This window comes from Penicillium vulpinum (genome assembly GCF_028829585.1).
Source record: "Penicillium vulpinum strain IBT 29486 chromosome Unknown utg000003l_segment0_segment0, whole genome shotgun sequence".
NCBI lineage: Eukaryota > Fungi > Ascomycota > Eurotiomycetes > Eurotiales > Aspergillaceae > Penicillium > Penicillium vulpinum.
Window position 1 is genome coordinate 5,834,221 of NW_026643243.1, and position 15,993 is coordinate 5,850,213.

At 47.1% G+C, this 15,993-nt stretch overlaps 5 protein-coding genes across 5 annotated transcripts; 3 read left to right on the plus strand and 2 right to left on the minus strand.

The window, feature by feature from the left end:
* Positions 1-1,223: 1,223 nt before the first annotated feature.
* On the plus strand, positions 1,224-3,825 carry N7479_007244 (uncharacterized protein; the record flags this gene model as incomplete). The annotated part of the gene is made up of 8 exons (XM_057254938.1): positions 1,224-2,015; positions 2,071-2,162; positions 2,457-2,656; positions 2,811-2,864; positions 3,097-3,255; positions 3,392-3,492; positions 3,564-3,654; positions 3,728-3,825. 8 exons carry the CDS (start codon positions 1,224-1,226, stop codon positions 3,814-3,816), a joined length of 1,578 nt encoding a protein of 525 aa, XP_057108800.1. The 3' UTR covers positions 3,817-3,825.
* Positions 3,826-4,325: 500 nt separating this feature from the next.
* On the minus strand, positions 4,326-6,208 carry N7479_007245 (purine-cytosine permease family protein; the record flags this gene model as incomplete). Its single annotated transcript, XM_057254939.1, has 6 exons — positions 4,326-4,409; positions 4,469-5,174; positions 5,232-5,345; positions 5,405-5,477; positions 5,533-5,683; positions 5,747-6,208. 6 exons carry the CDS (start codon positions 6,206-6,208, stop codon positions 4,326-4,328), a joined length of 1,590 nt encoding a protein of 529 aa, XP_057108801.1.
* A 920-nt stretch (positions 6,209-7,128) lies between these two features.
* N7479_007246 (SANT/Myb-like DNA-binding domain-containing protein) lies at positions 7,129-7,902 on the minus strand (the record flags this gene model as incomplete). The annotated part of the gene is made up of 5 exons (XM_057254940.1): positions 7,129-7,170; positions 7,234-7,317; positions 7,376-7,408; positions 7,469-7,516; positions 7,591-7,902. 5 exons carry the CDS (start codon positions 7,900-7,902, stop codon positions 7,129-7,131), a joined length of 519 nt encoding a protein of 172 aa, XP_057108802.1.
* Positions 7,903-11,035: 3,133 nt separating this feature from the next.
* Positions 11,036-12,145, plus strand: N7479_007247 (ER lumen protein-retaining receptor; the record flags this gene model as incomplete). The annotated part of the gene is made up of 3 exons (XM_057254941.1): positions 11,036-11,135; positions 11,215-11,516; positions 11,576-12,145. 3 exons carry the CDS (start codon positions 11,036-11,038, stop codon positions 12,143-12,145), a joined length of 972 nt encoding a protein of 323 aa, XP_057108803.1.
* Positions 12,146-14,540: 2,395 nt separating this feature from the next.
* N7479_007248 (uncharacterized protein) lies at positions 14,541-15,827 on the plus strand (the record flags this gene model as incomplete). Its single annotated transcript, XM_057254942.1, has 4 exons — positions 14,541-14,627; positions 14,702-15,388; positions 15,486-15,551; positions 15,615-15,827. 4 exons carry the CDS (start codon positions 14,541-14,543, stop codon positions 15,825-15,827), a joined length of 1,053 nt encoding a protein of 350 aa, XP_057108804.1.
* Positions 15,828-15,993: the final 166 nt, after the last annotated feature.

Sequence of the window (15,993 nt, forward strand, 5' to 3'; positions counted from 1 at the left end):
GGAGAGGTGTGTTAGTGTGAGTGTGGCTGAAAAATGTGATGACTTGCCAACTTAATCAACTCAACCAACTTGACTTCCATCTCGTCCAATTATCTCTTCCACGCCCTAATCGTTGTTAGAATGTCTTTCTTCCAACCTTATGGAACTCTGTCAAGTCCAAACACCAATCCTAGGTATCTGTTTCATCCCCCTGTTTCTCTCATTCTATTCTATTGGGCATCTGTGATTGACTCCCGCAGGCCTTGGCTCCGAAGAAACCCGAGGCAACAAACAAATAGCTTGCTATTATTCGACTAACCTATACCGTGTCAATCAGCCGATATGATATGTCCGTCTCTCTTTCAGCAAAACAACGCGGTTGCATGGAAGATCTATCCCACGAATCAGCTGTTACTCGATTTGCTATGTCCTCGAAGTCTGACAGGCCTCATCTGTCGGCCGTGTCTTGGTTTTTTTTTTTTTTTATTTATTTATTTTCTGTTATGGCTCTTGACATTCTTGGTCCTAGACTCACCCTGGTCGCATGTTTTGCGTTTGGTGTTCCTCCCATTAATCATTAATAGGCGCTTTTCCAACAATACTTTTTGGATTCTACTGCTTAGACGTTTTTTTTGAACCCCTCCCCTTAATGTTGGGAGTCTGTGCGAGAGCAAAGGAAGAAGAAAAAAAGACACCTATGAACGCCGGAAAGATGGGATACAACCTGCCTATCGCGAAAGAACTTGATGATTCGAATCTTCTTGCAGTCCGGTCCACTGGAGACTGATGGAATCAGCCCGGCAACGCACGCTCCAACTTGGTCACCGGCACAGCTTTGCACTTCTCTCAGGGGACTCTTCAGATGTTGTTATAGATGTGTCCTTCTCTTCGTTTCTCGTTCGCGCATAATCTATGGGGGGAAATATTCTTTGTTATTTCACCCCATACTTTAAGTCTGGCCAGTTCTTCTGCAACACCTACCTACAATTTGACCCAAAGTAACTCTATCTATACTCTTCTGCACGTCAACGCGTTGAGGCCTTTCTATTCTTTGTTGCGACTACATATACAGGCAAGTTCCTCTTCGCATCGTCCTATGCAATAACAGAGGTCTTTTCTTTTTCTTTGCCTTTCATCTCGAGGGAGACACTTCAGAAATAACCACGACCTGGAATTGTTCCCCTCTCAACAGCCACCCAGCTCACCTGCCGGGGCTACAGGCCCTGGTGTTGATTATATATCATATGTCTTCAACACCAGCGGACCCTTATCGAGGCCCCATGATTAACTACAGTCCTCATGACAGTAGCAAAAATTCGAATCGGGAGGATATCATTTCCTACGGTGCACATCAATTTCCCCAAGATAGGCCCACTGAAAATCGCTACCACCCTGATACAATCCAGCCAGTCTATGGGTCTCCATCGACTTTTATCACGAACCACTCGCATCCACGCCAGTCGGGCTCGCATTATAACACAACCGTTTATAGAAACTCCCCAATCCAGGGTAGCAGAAAACGACAACGTACCGACAATGATCCTGGGCCCAGCGGCGACACTGATCACACGTATGGGTACCCACCTATCTTGCAAAATATACACATAGGTGACCCATCGGCTCCAACAGGCGAATCGACCGACCTGACGTACGCTGATCATGTCGGCCCTTCGTCTTCCCACCAGACATCGAACCAGGACTACCTCCAGATTGCTCTCCCGCAACAACATCACCATCATCGGCTACCACCCCAAGCATTCGGGGCTGCGACCTCCACTGATCAGGGCTCTGAAGCCAGGCAAATCGACCGTAGCATCATGAACCGCCCAGGCATGCCTAAACCATGCCCTGCGCCAAAAGCACCAAAGACTAGATTCGGTCCTGTGGAAGATGCGACGTTGATAGACCTAAAGGAGAATTGGCAGCTTTCCTGGAAAGATATTGGATTGTGGTTTCCAGGGCGAAGACAACAAACATTGCAAGTCCGTTACTGTACCAAATTGAAGGAAAGGAATGTGGTTTGGGATGATGACTTGGTAAGTTTATCCCCACACAGCCAAGAAATTGACTTTGTGCTAAGTCCCAGAATAGGACCAGAAATTGAAAAAGGCGCTGAAGGACTATGAAGACAACAAATGGTCGCAGATTTCCCGGAAGGTTGGGCCTGGTATACCAGCAGCAACGTGTAAGCTGAGAGCCGAAGAGATTGGATGATGTTGGAGTGTCTATTGTTCCAGTCTAGATGAACTTTTTTTTTATTATACTATGACCTATAGTGCATGTCGGCCTAAGCTATTCAAAGCTTGTCTTTCAATATATAATATCACCCCGTGCCCTACACAGAGAAGCCCTAGATGTTCGAAAACGGACATTCTGCCGCTCGTAGAACAGACCGCCTTCACGAAGCTCCCGCCAATCAGAAACGCTGACACATCATTAGTCGCGGTCATATTGGATAGCCCATCCACCAATCACAGGCGCTCGGGCCAAAGCGGCTTCAAACTCACCCAACCTCAAACCTCCAAACTCCCTCTCCTGCCCCAAACGCCCCGCGTAATCAACCCCATCACCTCCAGGACAATGTTCCTCCAACGTACAGCCTCCGCCCTCGCAAGGCGCTCGCCTGCCCGCGCTTTCACCCTCGCCCAGCGCCCTTTCTCTTCCTCCATCGTTCGCTGTACGTGACTCCTCGAATGGCCTGATCCGGCCTTCGCACAACTGCCTCAATCCTCGCGCACCCCAACCACAAGGGATGATTTGCAGTAATTGATTTGTAGTCAATTGATCTGGATTATCTGTCATGATTATCAGCTAATTTGAAACTTCTATAGCCACTGAGAAGAAGTGGACTCCCAAGCAGGAGGGCAAGATCCTGACCTTCGAAGGTTAGTACTTTACCCGACCCCATAGCAGTCAATTGCTTCCCCCCAGTCTACACGGCTCGAGATATATTCATATAGACGACCATTCGAGAATATGCATGCAATTGGACGCTATGGAACCTCGAGTGCTAGTCATGCGGATATCTTTCCCGAGCCACAGGCCAGGCTTTCCATTCTTCATCAATTGGATATCTGAAAAACAAATCACTGACTTATCTCCCTTGCCGTTATATAGAGATCAAGGTCGAGGACGACCTCGTCGCTCCGGGTGCTAAGCCCGGTACCATTCCCACCGATGTCGAGCAGGCCACCGGTCTTGAGCGTCTGGAACTCATCGGAAAGATGCAGGGCATTGACATTTTCGACATGCGTCCCCTTGATGCCTCCCGCCTGGGTATGACTCCTTGATACCTCTCTCAACTTCCCACCACAAGTCCTGGATGAATAACCAAATACTGGCGGAATCGCATGATCGTTACTTTGGGACAAAGACCCAGACCTTGGCTAACCAAATGGGTGGATTTATACAGGCACACTCGCAGACCCCATCATTGTTAACAGCGCCGGTGATGAGCAGTACGCCGGTTGCACCGGTTTCCCCGCAGACTCCCACCAGGTCAACTGGCTGACCGTATGATTGTCCCATCCAAGCCCGTCCGGGCCAATATCTCCAGCTCTAGAGACTGACACTACGCCTTTTAGGTCTCCCGCGAGCGCCCCATTGAGCGCTGCCTCGAGTGCGGAAACGTGGTCAAGATGAACTACATCGGACCCGAGGAGGACCCCCACTCCCGTATGTTTCCCGCTTTCTTTTCTCCCCATGGTATATGATAATCTGTTGGTCATGCTAACATTTTCGCTCTAAGACGACCACGACCACGGTCACCACCACCCCGCTCCCGTCGAGCCCAAGACCTTCGCCGACTACGTCAAGCCCGACTACTGGTACCGGTAGATCTTTAATGCAGATTTTCTGCTTGTGCGGTGGTTTTCTTTGGTTATGACTTGGAAATCCCAATACAGTGTGAACAATATGCTGCGGGTCTGTCTCTATTCTGTCTCCGTGACTCCTGTCTCTTTTGTAGTATAGTGCTCTAGTAGATGAAATGAGAGTGTTGGTGGAGTTATTACTTTTGACCTATGAACGTCTGTTTGGGTTTGTAGTTACCTATCTATGTGTGAGATGGGTTATCACTGGTGCTCCTATAGGAAGAACTTCCTTGATACTGGTGTTAAAAGTTCTTGGAAAGAGAAAAACAAAAACTCTATTTTTATGTATAAATGTTTGGTAGCCCTTCGATTCTCGCCCATCGCCGAGCACCTGGTGCCGAAGGAAGGTCTATCCATATCTCACTTTTAATCTAAAGGGGAAAAAATGCGGTAAATTAGTAGAGTGAAGCTTCAACATCATTCCAAAAAGAAGCAAGATCACTCATGGAAATGACATCATATATCAGTCAATGCCTAACGACCCACGAAGCGAAGTTCGACGAATCTGAGAGGAGGATAAACGAGCGCAGTCCAACAGAACCCGACGTAAATTCCCATCTAGCGAGTAATACGTTAGAATCAAAGACACACATTATGGGAAGTGGGATCAAACTTACATCAGCACCGTAATCGCCGACCAACTTGGCAATAGGTCCGATATACCACACCTGCGCCATACACAACACAGCACCCACCCAGCCAATAACAAAGGCAGTGAAAGCCGCAATACCAATGGGCAACTTTGACGGATCCCTCCAGATCCCCCAGTTGTATCCAGTGCGGAGACGGAAGATGAACCGCTCCTCGAGGACAATGGCAATCCAGATGACAACCCAATAGCCCATCAAAGCGAGGAAGTTGGTGAAGATCTCAGAGAGATTGCTGCGGCCAACTAGCGCACAGACAGTATAGATAATGACGGCAATGGTATTCCAGATGACACGCGGGACTACCTCGGCGTAGCGACCGAGAATCTGGAAGTCAATGCCGGCGGAGTAAGTGGGCGCCACGGTATTGGCGATCAGGCCGAGGGCGCAGATCACAGAGCAGAATTTACCGAAGCCGTGCAGCGGACCGAATCCTTCGACAATCAGTGCTCCTTGGCCTTTATCGTAGGCGGCAGAGTACTCTGGGTGTGTGGAGATGCCCGATGCCAGCCCGACGCCGCAGACTAGGGCCAGTGTGAAGGAGACAAGGAGGCCTGACAGGCTTAGGCCGAATAGTTTCACCCGAGAGGTGTTTTCGGGGTAGTAGACGAAGAAGTCGGCTGCAAGTGGAGCATAGGTAACTGCAGCGCTCAGACAGATGGAGAAGAAGGATAGCCTGAGACCATGTGAGAAAACTTGAGTGTTAATTCTTATATCTGAGATGAAGACTTACCTATTGCCAGCGATTGTCCGGGGATCGCCAATAGAGGCGGTTGACAAGTCAAATTTCACGGATGACACTCCGAAAAGAATGGAGACCACGATTACTTGGGGCAAAAAGGCAAATCTAGTATGAGGCCCGTTAGTGACCACTATTCCTCATAGCAGTAATCTCTCAAAACGAACCGTTCATAGTAGTGGAAGACTTGGATGCCGAATGTGGCCACAGCCCAACTGATAACCGCGATGATCACAATTCCTATAATATCAAGATTAGTACCACTATTGATGTATAAAGTTCCCAAATTACCTACCGACAGCCACGGACATGCCACCAGGGGAGACAGCAGACAGAATTTGTCCGCCAACGACGCAATCGATCAAGCCGTATCCAATCATCTGAACAAGGTTCAATAGAACAATGATCTTGCTGGGCCACCAGCCCATCGAATATCTTCCAAATGCCTGGTCACCAATTAGCTCTCTCAATCAAATAATAGTCCAATAAATTCAATATCTGCTACGCACCAATGTCCGGATCCCCGAAACAGGCCCCCAGGTGGCCATCCAAGAGGAGACGATGGAACCAATTAAGCAGCCAAAGACAGCACAAAGTGCAGAGTCCCGGAAGCTGAGACCATACACCGCAGGCCCTAACATCCCGAGAGTGATGTTATTGGGTGCAAGGTTGATGGAGATCCAAAGCAAGAAAACTTGCAAATACGACATCCACGTGTTGCGCTTCATGCGCTCATCGACAGCAACTCGTTCAATACCACGCGCTTCCAGATTATACTCCATGAGCTGGTTCTCAAAAGCTCTAATAATGGAGCCCAATCGAGATCCAACGGGATTGCGGCGATTGGTCGTGGTCTCGGCGTAGAGCACCTCATCCTTGTTGGCCACACTGGAGGGTTCAGGCGCCAATGTCGTCAGGTCTTCCTTGTTGGAGTGCACCGCTAGGGCGGTGATTTCATTTTCCGAAGCCATGCTGCGTCTCTGTTAGTATCACACCTAATTTATGAGGAAAGAAAAACCGCATTGAGTCCTTTCGCTGGAATTACCCAGATCAAGTTTAACCGTATATTCTCAGAACGACAATTGTCGAACACCGGTCTTCATGCAGGAGGCTTGTCCTAGATACCTTGATCGTGAGAGAATGCCACACTACTCGTCTTCATGGTAGCCGTTTCCTTGCACAGATTGTGTTACCTTCCGAGAAGAGTCACTATGAACACACTGTAGCGTCAGCGGACTTAGTAATATCAGGCAATCACAGACAGAGCCTTGGCTTACCTTGAAGTCAGATGAGGCTCTTCAAGTCCAAAACAAAGTAACGAAAGAGTAACAGGTTGTTGATTGAAAATCACCCAATTTCCAGTGGGGGAAAAAATGGGGAGATTAGATATTGGCGGGGAAAAAAAATAAGATTGTTCCCCCTAGCTTTTTTCGCCTCCACCTTGCCTGACATACTACAAAGAATGTACCATACCTCCAGGGCTAGTACTACTTACAAGGGACCATTGTGTTTCTCTTCTGTTTATGCAATTTCCTCATACTGGAACCAGTGGGAATCATATGGTATTGATGGACACAAAAGCGCAACAAAAAAAAAAACCAGCGCTTGTCAAATCAAAACAGACAACGCCTTTGGGGGAAAAAAAACATGGGCTGATCGCAAAATAGACAGGATGCGCATGTATTCATAGCGCATTTAGAAGAGAATAAAAATTGAAATAAGGAGGTCCAGATCACCAACTCCATCTGCCTTGTAAAATCAGTGGCCTCCAGCGACCACCGATGAAACTTGCATCGCTCTGGAATTGCAGGGAATCCGGAAGAGAGAATGCCAAATTCATAAAAGATGCTAAGAAAACAATATCATCACTTCATCAGAGGCGTCATGGTGGTCAGACGTTCTTGAAATGCTCTTTGGCATACTGTTCGCAAGCCTGTCGGAAAATACCGAGATTAGATAGGATACACAATGTCATGCATGAAATTCCGATACTCACTTTGGCAGGCTTTCCCACTTTCTGACCGATCACCTTCCACTTATTGGCCTCGTACTCCTTGATTGCCTCGCGAAGCTTCACAGACTGTGCGACGTCAGTGGCGGATGCGACAACGGATATTAAAAGAAAATCGGGATCATACCTCATCTTCGGCAAATTCCGCATAGTGCATGTCCTGTATAAGGTGTCAGTAAGACGAGGCATGGTATTACCAAATTCACTCGATATTTCGTACCTTATACCAGTGTTTCTTGACACTGCCTTCGGTTCGGGTCGGGAAAGTCTGCGCCAAGTTAAAAAAAAAATCCCAGGTCAGCAACCAATAGCTTCAGCCTATAAAAATCCGCGCGCGCATACCTTGGCAATTTCACTCCAACTGCGCCCGGCATCGCGCATTGTCTTAAGCCTTTGCTCCTCCTCTGCGGTCCATGGGGTATTTGTGCGTCCCTTTTTCTTAGGCGTAGACTCGACCGTGGGAAGGGCGCCGGGGTCATCAATCCCACCCGTAGGATTCCCTTGGGCTGCCATCATGGCTGACGATCCCGCAGGGGAAGGAGGACGTTTGCGCGAAGCGCCGGGGTTTTGTTGAGGTATAGGAGCAGTCGGAATCGGGATGCCTTCAAAGGTTGGGACGCGGTGAAATGGATGGATTTGTTGTTGGGTAAGCATATGTGGGGAGGCGCTGGTAGTTGCCGACGTCTTGAGGCGCTTAGATGTCGGGGGGGGAACTAAATCGGGTAAAGAGTCAGAGAATAGAAGAGACATAAAATGACACGAGGCAATGTGATAATAACGCGACCAAGTGCACTTGAATTCCAACCCAGTCTCCCTCCCACAGCTGGAGGCCGGACGGAGATCACAGACGAAGGGACTTACGACATGGTGAAAGACACACGCGGTTTGCAATCACACTGTGCCGATTCATCTGTACATACAAAAAGGCCGCGTAAGGGGGTTAGCAGGATATGGTACTGGCGCGCCTTGGTCAACTCTCGGGAAGCGTTACACCAAAGACGATGACACAGGCGCATCCCAGGCAGAACCAGATTGACAAAGGTAACAGAGACAATAGGAAGGTATAAGTCGCGACACAGAGAAGTCCAGACTCCGACCGGAGTGTTTTAACTCCTATGTAGGTGGGGGGGGTAAGGGGAAGGCTCACAGGTCAAAATCGCATGGTCGAAGCGTCGATTCGGGAACCTCGAATTCTTCCGAATATGGGGAGAACATGAGGCTGGGAGATGGGTTGACTTTGGGAGGGAAGGCAAAGTTGAGAAGAGGAACACCCAAGAAAATAAAGGTAGAGACTTAAAAAAAAAAACACAAGGGAGAGAGGGAGAGAGAAAGAGAGAGACAAGGTTACAGAGAGAAGAGAGAAAGGAGGAAGAGGAGAGAGAAGTTGTGAGGGAAAGGCAGAGCGGGGATGGAGTCACCTCATATCACAACAACCAAAGTAATAATAGCACTTGAATTAGATATGTTTAGTTTATATAATTTAAATGGTCTATATAACTAGTTTACAGTAGTTTATATAGTGGTTTAAATGGGTTGATTTATCTTGAATGTTTTGATCATTTCTAATCTCTCCAGGGCTGCTATTTACTTGTAACCCCTCTATTAGCTCTGACTCTCTATTTCTTTTGTTTATGTTAGCTATTTTCTCCTTATATCAAATGTAGACTATTGATGCAATCGAATTAAAATTCAGTGTCGATTCAAATGCGCCTCCAGCCATTTCCCCCCTCCGGTGCATTCCACAACCCGTTCCTCCCTGGTCTAGGAACCGATGCCCGGACAGGGGCCCTGTCACAATTTATGGCCCATCCTGTGATTCAATTCGACCGACATCAAGATGCAGAAGCAAAGATAACCCACGTCCGACAGCTTCCATGAGACATTTGGGCCGAAGAGACCCGCGAGTGGCCTGTTCCAGAATCCGGTGACCCGGCGAGATCTCACAACACCGTGCGAGGATGACAGGACATGCCCAATGCGAGTAAACGACACGCCCGAGGGCCTAATTATTGCAAAGGCATCCAGTAACCCCGGGAACTCATCCCGCAATCACCAATATTCAATTCACAGAAGTAGAAGTCTCCGTCCAACCCGAGACTTGGCGGACTAGACCAGCCACAAGACAGTTTCGTGTGAAGCCACCGGGTACCATCCCCTCTCTATCCCTATGCAGGTCGTTGTTAAGGGCATGCACGGTATGGGGTAGAGGGGCTGGAGGACCCTATCAGCATTGATTTTTTTGTCTTAGTACTGCGCGGGGTCCATCTAAGGCGTGTATATATTCAAGAAGCCCAGCCTCTCAGAATCCTGCCGGCTTTTTCTTTGTCACACACACAGTTCATACCCCCTGTCAAATCTCCAATTGGTGACAACTGAAAATTGCTGATGACCAAACCCCGACTAGAGCTACTGGATTTCCTGACATTTTCAACTGACTAGGAGATGTCAAGTGGTAATTTTCGAGTATCTCCAGCTAGGTTTGAGGATGCATGCAAAAGATCAGGTGTGCTGGATTTCTTCTGGTGCGGCATATTATCAATGCACATAGATACTGCCAAGAGTCGCTGGGGGTAAATATGACTTGCATCGCCTGTTTTCTTGAGCAGAAAAGATTTCTCTATCAAGTTTAGGAATTTATATCAAGTTCCTTGACTAACGAAACTAAATATATATATGTATGTTTCAACAGACGGCTCCAATATCCTTGGATCTCCACTAAAACAACAAAAGGACCCTTTCGAATATGGCCAATTCCCTACTGTTTTTACCCAGCCAACTGTTTCAACCGTTCTACGATGAAATAGGGTCCTTCTTACTAGGCAAAACCTCTCTTACTAAATCATTAATCATTACTCCTGGGAACATTAACCATGCTAAATATGTTGTCTGAGTTTCGGTGCTGCTCATATTACAGCGATTACATCTGCTTTGGGAATCTTACCACGTCGCCTGCATCACCTGGAGCATCTAGGCCTTCTCGAATCCACCACGGCCACAAGCTCAAATAAAAAGATATTGATTTTAACTGGAATCCTAGATTATTGGTATCACCTTAGAAGCTTAAGAAGAGCCTCGAATCAACTTTCAATAACTCAAATACCTATCAAGTTGTACGTCCTGATAGTATTTGCTCCTAAACACCCCGCATCTTTCGATTATTTGGTTCATATCCAGAAAGAAAGAAAAAAAAAGTGAACTCTAGACTACATCACTTGCTAAAAGCAACATTTATCATAGTATGTTTGATCCTTCGAAATCCGATTGTCGAATTATATATGCTTTATATAAGCTCAAATGTTGTAAGTTCTCCTGAACATATAAATTGAGAACAGTGTTGAAAAGCACATGTCAACCATAACCAAACACCAGACATCTAGATAGAGCCCCTGAGAATTTCAGCTCCTCTTTCGCCATTGTCTAATAAAATTAATTCACCATATTTCTCGCTATCTAACTACTCCAGAGCTTCAAGTTACGCGCTGACGTCAACCTCACGTGAGAGGACACGCGGCCCGAGCTCGTGTGGAGCCGATAACGAACTCCCCAGTCATTCCAACAGCGCCAATATACCTTCACCGGTTGCATCTCCCTGCGCGTCCATCTCATTGGGGAAAACGTACATGCACACACACCAAAACAAGTCCTTTCTTTCCCAAACTACTCAACATCCCCTGAGTCTCTCATTCCACCAGATATTTGGCACCGACCTCCATGGTGATAGCTTGACAGGCGTCCACACCCCGCGTCCAACTCAAGTGTTTGATCGTCTGACCACACAACCCCAGTCATGGTGGCCTGGAATGTCTTTCGCATCATCGGAGATCTATCCCATCTAGGCTCAATATGTGTTCTGCTCTGGGCTATCCACAAGAATAAGAGCGCTGAGGGTTCGTACACACTCGTATCAATTCGATTGGAGATATCTAGGTATCCTGCAGAGCTTACTGAAACATGTGTTTGATTTAGGTGTCTCACTCCTCACGCAGCTGCTTTACGGCGTCGTATTCATATTTCGCTATCTTGATCTGTTTGATCCCCACTCGTACACGCGAGGGACATGGCATGGCATTTGGAATGTTTCCTTCAAGCTCTTCTACATAATCTCATCCCTATACTTGATATTCCTGATGATGAAGGTATTTCCGCGAACAAGGGAGAGAGAGCGAGCTTGGAAACTCGGATCGTGGTCTGTGCTTGGGTCCCTTGTTTTGGCACCTATCTCAATCTGGCTTCTCGACAGAGAGACTTACAGTGTATATTTCCTTGAGGTAAGCTGGACAAGCCCAAATTATTCACATTTTGCAGCTTAATTGATTCAATCATTCAGTTTTGTTGGGCTTTCTCCATCATTCTTGAGTCTGTGTGTGTTCTGCCGCAGCTCCTTCTTCTTCGACAGACCACTGTCCCGACGGTGATCGACTCATATTACTTACTTGCTCTGGGCTCCTACAGAGCATTCTACATTCTCAATTGGATAGTCCGCCTCTTCAAAAATGAGCCCTTCCATGATTGGATCGCGGTTGTGTTTGGAATTGTACAGACCGCCTTTTATGTCGACTTTGCATGGGTATACTATTCGCGCCAACGAGTCAAGCTTCGCAATGGTGGCGTAGTCGACTCCGAGGACTATGGGAATAGCTGGCTAGTGAATCGCGTGGTGAATTTCCGGGCATCGCGACGCTCTGCAGATGAAGAACAGAACCTTCGAGACGACGAGGAAGAAGTGGATGGTCAATCAAACCACAACCGGTGGGGCGCTCGTGGTATTTCCATCGCAGCGGACGATACCCTTGAAAGCAATGGTCACAATAAGGGACCTCATCATGATGATAGTTTAGATGGGTTTTCAGGGGACGAAGACGAAACTGATGATCACCGGGTGAACAATTCTCGTTAAGCGATAATTTTCTATGGGCAAATTCAATCACAGCATGGCATATCTATATGTCAGTCATGCTGGTTGGATGTTAAGCAGAGTCTTCATGAGGCTCTAAATGGGTGCACGGGAAGACCCGCTACTGCCGTTATAGTCTGGTTATCTCCCGTGATTTGATATCCACCTTTTGATTCCAGACCTTTTTTTCCCACGATAGAATTTTTGAAATGAGAACATGTACAGAGTACGGTCCCGGGGAGTACTCCGTACTCGCCTCAATTTTATGGGGGCCGTTTTTGTTCATGCTACACTGTGTCACGATACTACCTGGGGGTCATTTGATGTCGTTATGTAGTAACCCACTATGAATCCTGATTCTCACTTAGTCTTTACCTATTTCGTAGTCAGTAGTCATTTACTGCCTTGATTACTTCCATATGCATGAAAACCGGCTAGTCCATAGTTCTATGAGATTCTCGGGGCTTTTCATCTTAGCTGCCACTTTTATGGAGGCGCTCCCCTCGGGATCAGCCCTGAGAATATTACATTACTACAGCAACTATTGACCTTGGAGCACTCCGCATCCCATACCCAAAGGAGCATTTGGCCCCCACGAAAGTATGCATCTTAAATAAGTTATCACATAATATAATATTGTCAGAAAAAAAGAAAATAGAAGTCGTCATACAGGGGCAAAAGTGAGAAAATAAAGAGGCGATAGTTAATCTAGGAGATCTAAGCGTTAGCTCCATCGGCCCCCGGGGGGAACGCTGATCTTCAAAGTCTACCAACTTTCTACAAATTAATATCTTTGACTGTCCAAGATTGGGAGCTATCAACCCCCAATGTTGCTCCAAAATTGTGATGTGCAGATAGATCAAAAAAGAAGTGAGCGGTTTATTCAAGTTCTAGACACACCTACCCTGGTGGCTTTTTCTTGGGCGCTTAGAAGCAAGACGTGGCCCGGATAGACCCCGGAAGCAAACGATCATTGGATATGTGCATATTTGAGATCAAAGGGGGAAAAAAACAAAAACAAAAACAATATATTTTGCCCAGGATCCCTACAGAAGCAAAAAAAATCAAATGGAAAAGAAATATAATGAAAAAAATATTAGCACAAAGAAACTTCCAAGGGTGTTCTGCACCTTCGACATAACCGGGGTGTACCGGGTGTCTGCATCAGCGCTTAACCATCGGTCATGAATTCTCCGTGGACAAAAGCCACTAAGCGGCTCGTGGGGCCTTCTCAGCCTCAAAAGAAATTGGATCATCTGTGACCAGTCGAGAGCCGCCCGTCTTGAACAAAGCCTCTGCATAGGGAATGCATAGAGAAGGATTGTAATCCCTCCATCTTTCCATCCCACAACCGATGTGTTGGAATCTAGTAGCGTCGTGTTGGTTTTTTTCTTACTTTTCTTCTCTCCTCGTGGGGGCTGCCAAAATGAAAATATTAGAATAGACAGGCTGTCCACAAGGCTGACTTTGTGCAGAAGATCCCTATGAAGACGGGGGGCCATATCAGCTTTGGGGGTTAAACATTTTATGTCTAAAATAGAAGATTTAATCCTGTTATAATTGATATTACATATGTACAAAGTAGTATGAGCATTATGATTTTGATGGGGCCCTCCACAATCCATCCACACTAGACCTCTCTAAAGCTCTAAGCGCTACGCTTTGTCTCCTTTGCGCCCAGAGGATCATCCACAACCCTAAGCAGCATAGTCTTTTCTGTTTTTTTAATATTATATTAATTTTTTGGCCCGTTGCAGTGGGTCTGAAATCACAGACTCACTTTAATTCCTATTCACTATGCAGAGTCTGAGCCCCTCGTCCAGGGATGGGGGCGGAATATGGATATCAACATTGGACTATTGAGTCCGCAGCGCTTAAATATAGGCTCTCGTCGAGTCTTCATGACTTTCCCTCCGTTCTAATGCGGAACAGCGCTCGTCGGCGGTACTGGTCTCTGTTTTGGTGCTCTCTGAGCCTATAGTTAATACCTCGACTGATTGTTCACATCTTGCCTTGTGAGGCATCCCGGTGCTGGCTGTGATATCGCTCAAAGTGGAGGATAGGCCGATTTATGCATCTTTCTTGCTTTTAAAGCTTCCCCTCTTTTCTTGCTCGCATGAATCTTATAAAATCGACTATCGTCGATGGTTGGGAATGTGAATATTTTCTACATCCTCTGAGCGAAAGGCCTTGTTGATATACACATCCAACCCTAACGTTTCAGCAAACCACCTTAGTCTTCCAGCCGCCTGCAGTCCCACATCTTGCCTTGCCTCGAGTTTCATATCTCGTTTCACATTCTGCTGCTTCGGCGTTTATTCTCCACACCCAGACAACTCAGTGGACTGTAAACTCCCCCCGTGTTTTATGTTCTGCTTGAGTGCAACCAGTCAACATCATGTCTAATCGCTCGGACATCCCCTGCTCTGAGGAAATGTCAGAGTATTATGAAAATATGCCAGCTCATTGGCCCCAGATTCCACCGGTATGTTCCTATGCGCCTCTGATATAGGACATTGTTTGCTTCTGAAACATGAACTGACCCATATACAAATATAGACTCCATTTTTGGGAGTCACCAGCCCCTACTGCACAGACAATATGGCTCAATCCAGCATGCTGACGCCAATCAGCCTTTCCGATGGCTCGTTTCGTCCCAGTCCAGCAATTAGTCACCACTCACATGGTTACTACACACAAGAATACCAATACAACCTCAATGACCCCCTCTCGGCCCCACTAGGTCTCGGTATCATTGCGCCCTTCCCGGATGATTTCCCTCGGTCTTCGGCCCCAAGTCCAGCCTACATGTATGCTCCGGAACCAAGTGAAATCCAGCATAGCGCGGCACAGACGCCTAGCCAGTCGCCACAGGGCCCACCACCATCTAAGCGCGCCAGGCATCCATCCTCGGACACGCCCTCGCGCGAGAAGCCAGGCAACACACCAATCAACATTGCTCCCAATCCAGAAGGCCTTCTCCGAATGGAGCATGAGCGCCAGCACAACATTCAGCCATCTCCACCCATACTCCCCAGGATCCGGGCTCCAGGCCGCGGGCGACGCGACCCTCAAGCAGAAGACGAAGACGCATTTGTAGAGGAGCTGCGAGATAGGCAAACGTCCTGGAAGCAGGTGCGTCAAGAGTTTCGGGACAGATTCAACAAAGATGCCTCCGAGGCGCGTCTGCAAATGCGCCTTCATCGCCGCCTCCGCGAGCGAATGGTGCGCTGGGAAGAATCAGATGTGAGTATGTACCTCCAGTAACAGATAGTATAGGCCAGCTGTGTAAGCTGGAATATACATGTGTTGAACAGTCCGTGCTGATACGCAAGTCTGATAGATCAAACTCCTGATCCGCGCCCATGGGACCTGGGCAAGAGATAAATTCCATTACCTTTCGGACAAGGTAAGCTTTCATATGTCCATATAATATAGAAAAAGTCCTAACAGATCTATTGATTTTTAATAGATGAAAGAACTCGGCGGTACTAGACTGTACTCGCCCGATCAATGCAGAACTCAACTTCAACTTTTAGATGCCAAAGAACAGCATCGTGATCGAGCGAGTGAATCGCCATCTGCTATGTCTGACCCTACTCCTATCACATCTACTGTGTCCCGAAAACGACCTCGAGCTCAATCCTTAGAGTCGGAGATTGATAGCGAGGAACCGACCTTTTAGATTCAAGAACCGTGCTTTTTTTTTTTCTCTTCTTCTTCTTCTTCTTCTCATTGCTTATCCATTTTCAGCTTGGCTTTGCTCTTTTCTCTTTCATAGGTTTTTTCTTTTCATTTTATTCAAAGATCGATCTGATCGACTCTTCACTCCGACTATAACCTTGGATTTG